This window comes from Lepus europaeus, chromosome 5 (assembly GCF_033115175.1).
Source record: "Lepus europaeus isolate LE1 chromosome 5, mLepTim1.pri, whole genome shotgun sequence".
Lineage (NCBI taxonomy): Eukaryota > Metazoa > Chordata > Mammalia > Lagomorpha > Leporidae > Lepus > Lepus europaeus.
Window position 1 is genome coordinate 124,038,648 of NC_084831.1, and position 4,771 is coordinate 124,043,418.

Genomic DNA, 4,771 nt, shown 5'->3' on the forward strand with positions numbered 1-4,771 from the left:
CTAACTTTACTTGGTCTTGCAAAAACTTTAGTTTCCCTTTCTCCACAACAAGTAGATGTCAGTCTGATTTCCATTGCATCTGACATTTGTGACACTTCTTTCCCAAGGCAGTCATAGTTACGGTAATTTTTTTTTTTTATTCAGCAAATTTTCCTTACTTTGGCTATAAAATGTGGACTTTATAGACAGATGGGGTATGTGAAGATAGGGTTGCATGCTTGTCTAGGCATCAATGGTAAGATAATTCTGAAATGATTCTTGGTTTAAGCAACTGTCACTATCGATCATTGATTGAGGAAAAGGAGAATGGGGAGTTTACAGAGAAAACAAAGTCATAGAGGAAGAATAGTTCCTTATGATTGAATACTTGCCATCTTTAAAGAAACAGGCATGTTGCTACAAAATCCACAATAAAAGGCAGAGCAATAAAGACGAATGGTTCAGCTAGCCTTTGGCTGTATCTCAGTGCTGAGAAAGATGAGAGAAGCAACATAAAGAATAAGTGAGAGAGGGATTCATTAATTTGCCTTAATATTTTTGTTTATGCTAAAGAATTGCATTTTCTCTTTATGCCTATTTTAAAAGATTAATTAATTAATTAAGAAGACAGAGTAAGAGATGAAAAGTAAGAAGGAGATCTTCTATCCCCTGGTTCACTTCCCAAATTGCTGCAACAGCAAGAGTTGAGCCACCCAAGGCCAGGAGCCAGAACTCATGGGTGGCAAGGGTCTAAGCACTTGAGCTATTTTCTGCTGTTTTTCCAGATGCATTATTAGGGAGTTGGGTCAGAAGCGTCTTGAACCAGTGTTCATATGGGATGCCTAAGTTGCAAGTGGCAGCATTACCTGCTGTGGCAGCCACTCTGTGTGTGTGTGTGTGTGTTTTAAATAATTCTTCTAAAAAACAGGATTGAAGAATTTTTTGCCAAAAAATGCAAGTTTTAAGGCTACCCTCAGAGTTACTAGGAGTGAGGAGGGCATAGAAACTGAGGAAGCAACTGAACTTTCAAAAAAGTATTTCCAGATAACAAAATTTCTGTGTTGCTTTTTTTTCTTTGCAGCAATTGAAGATGTATACAAAATGGTCATTTAGGGGTCGAAAAGCAAGCATTTCAGATGTTTCTGGCATGGAGGCACAATGTTAAAAAGTCTTTCTAAATGGCTTTTTAAAAAGATTCAATCTCTGATTAAGTAAATGATTACAAACAGAATTGAGGCAATTTTCAATGAGTAATCAACCTTCAATTTTAGCAGTTTCTTTATTTCTTTTCTTCTCTTCATAGATGATGTGGTTGGTAATTAGTAGGAATCAGACAATGGTGACTGAGTTCCTCTTCTCTATATTTCCACATCTGCATGAAGGTGGCCTCTTACTCTTTGTTCCCTTGCTTCTCATCTATGGATTTATTGTAACTGGCAACTTAATGATATTCATTGTCATCCAATTGGATATGGCCCTGCACACGCCCATGTATTTCTTCATCAGTGTCCTTTCCTTCCTGGAGATCTGGTACACCACAGCCACCATTCCCAAGATGCTCTCCATTCTAGTCAGTGAGCAGAAGACCATCTCCTTCGCTGGCTGCCTCTTGCAGATGTACTTCTTCCACTCACTTGGAATCACAGAAGGCTGTGTCCTGACAGCAATGGCTGTTGATAGGTACCTGGCTATCTGCAATCCTCTCCGTTATCCAACCATCATGACTCCCAAATTTTGTATCCAGCTGACAGCTGGATCCTGCCTCTGCGGCTTCCTTCTTGTACTCCCTGAGATCGTGTGGATTTCCACCCTGCCTTTCTGTGGCTCCAACGAAATCCACCAGATCTTCTGTGACTTCACACCTGTGCTGAGCTTGGCCTGCACAGACACATCCTTGGTGGTCATTGTAGACGCCATCCATGCCGTGGAGATCCTGGCCTCGTTCCTGGTCATTGCCTTGTCCTATGTCCGTATCATCATGGTGATTCTGGGGATGCCCTCAGCTGAAGGCCGTCACAAAGCCTTTTCCACCTGTGCTGCCCATCTTGCTGTGTTCCTGCTCTTTTTTGGCAGTGTGGCTCTCATGTATTTGCGATTCTCAGTCACCTATTCGGTGTTCTGGGACACAGCAATTGCTGTCTCTTTTGTTATCCTCGCTCCCTTTCTCAATCCCATCATCTACAGCTTGAGAAATAAGGACATGAAAGACGCTATTGGAAAGTTTTTCCACTATCAGAAGGGAGCTCATGGGAATAAGAGCTAAATCTAGATCCTGGGGACTCGAATCTCTCCCTCTCTCCATAACTCTACCTCTCAAATAAATACATTTTGAAAATCGTAAAATACATAATTTCTGAAAATCTAAAACTACTAGATGAAAACAGGAGAAAAGTCTATGGCAGAGTGAAGAAACAACCTATGGAATGGGAGAAAATATTTGCAAACCATATATCTTATTTAACATCATATATTGACATTAAATACTGTCCATTTGCTCTGTGTTCCCAACAGTATTGCTCCATCTCTTCTCTCAACCAGCCCAGCTAAGAGTCCACTAACTGGGAATAAAACTTCGATAATTGGCTGATAATTTGAAAAGCACTATGCTAAGTATTCTGACATTCAGATGGATGAGAAAATCTTATTGTGCTATCTATGGATGCAATGGTAAATGTGGAGCAAGCAAAATTACATTAATAATAAGAAAAATAAAATCAACTAGACTAAGTTACATCACAACAAGGATAGATATTGATCCTGACATCAGTGTCAATGATACCAGTGTGAAGAGTCTTTCTTAAAATAATTTGAGTAATTTGTAGCTATTTGGAACAAGGTTGAACTGCAGGGGAAAATAGTATTAAAATAATAATTTTTGAGATTCAGTCCTAAGGTTAAGGATATCTTCGTATTTTTTAGGATTTAGTTTATCTATATGAAAGACAGAGTTACAAGAAGTGAGAAGGAGGGGAAGATGAGATCTTCCATCTGATGCTTCATTCCCCAAATGGCCACAAGGGCTAGGAATGGACCAGACCAAAGCCAGGAGCCCAGAACTCCATTCAGGCCTTCCACATGGGTGGCAGGGCACCAAGCATTTGGACCATCTTTGGCTGCTTTCCTTGGTGCTTAGAAGGAGCTGGATCAGAAGTGGAGCAACTGGGATTTGAACTGTGACGATACGGGATGTTGGTTTTGCAGGCAATGGTTTAACTTCTATGACACAGCACAGTCCCTCAAGGATCTGATTGTGAAATTGATTAATTAATATTTAGCCCTGGGCTTGTCTATGATGGGAGAAATTTTTATCATTGATTCCATGTTACTACTTATAATTCACTTGTAGATACCTATTTCCTCATGAATCATTCTTAGCAAGGTATATGTGCCCAACAATGTGTCATTTCTTCTTGGTTATTGAAATTATTGTCATGTAATTGTGATAATTGCTAACAATCCTTCATATTTGTGTGGTATCAGTCATGATGTCTCCATTTTCAATACTGATTCTATTCATTTGAATCCAGGGTTTTTGGTTGTTGTTGGTTAGCATAGCTAAGAGTTTATCAATTTTGTGATTGAAAAGCATTAGCTCTTTGTTTCACTGTGGGTTTTTTTGTATTTTGTATATGTCATTTATTTTTGCTCTAGTTTTAGACTTTTTTCTTCTACCAATTTTGAATGTGATTTATGCCTGTTTTTCTAATTCCTTGAGCTGTAGCAATTAGTTGTTAAGATCTGCTTTCTCTTTTTTTGTAAGCACACAATGATTGTTATAAAATGCCCTCGTAGTACTACTTTTTTCTGTGTTCCATAGGTTTTGGTATATTGTGTTTCAATATTCACTCATTTCAAGCTATTTTTAAATTTCTTTCATGATTTTTTCCACAATACATTTATTATTCAGGAGTAAGTTGTTTAATTTCCCTGTGTCTCTATAGTTTCCAATTTTTCTTGTAACTGATTTCTGATTATATTGAATTGTAGTCAGAAAAGATACTCAGCATGATTTCTATCTCTTAATTTATTGAGACTGTTTTTTATGACCTACAGTATGATGTATTCTGAAAAATTTTCCATGTGCTTTTGAGAAGGATTTGTGTTCTGCAGCTGTTGGATGAAAAAATAGTGTAGACTTTGTATGTTCAATTGATCTGGGGGCATATTTGACTCTGCTATTTCTTTGATTTTACTTCTAGATGATCTATCCATTTCTGAAACTGGAATGCCTGCTGTTATTTTGTTGCAATCTACCTCTTGTTTTAGGTCTATTAATATTTGTTAAATAATAGTATCATTAGTTATTATTAGTATTATTACTATAATTAATTAAATAATAATTAACTAAATAATTATAATGATATAATTATAATAGCTTCATTAGTTATTATTAGTATTATTAGCATTATTACTAATATTAATTATTACTATAATTAAATAATAATTAACTAATTAATACCGATACTATAACAATAGTATTATTATTACAATACTATAGTAATAGTATTAGTATTAATAGTATTAATATTACTAATATTTCTGTTTGTAACATTGGTCTATTTTTATATTTATAATTTAAGTGCTATTTCCTCTTGCTAAGTTGAATGCTTTATCATTATATAATGACTTTCTGATTGTCTTTTTATTACTTTTGCCTTAAAATCTATTTTATCTGATAGAAGTATAGATATTCCTAGTTTCCTTTTGGGTTATATTTGTATAGGATATATTATTTCATTGTTTCACTTTAAGTCTGTATGTGTCTTCAGAGGTGAAGTGAGTTTCTTTTAAG

At 35.9% G+C, this 4,771-nt stretch overlaps 1 protein-coding gene across 1 annotated transcript; it reads left to right on the forward strand.

Moving 5' to 3' along the window:
- Positions 1–1,300: 1,300 nt before the first annotated feature.
- On the forward strand, positions 1,301–2,242 carry LOC133759234 (olfactory receptor 6K6). Its single transcript, XM_062190179.1, has one exon. It carries the CDS (start codon positions 1,316–1,318, stop codon positions 2,240–2,242), a length of 927 nt encoding a protein of 308 aa, XP_062046163.1. The 5' UTR covers positions 1,301–1,315.
- The last annotated feature ends 2,529 nt before the right edge of the window (positions 2,243–4,771 follow it).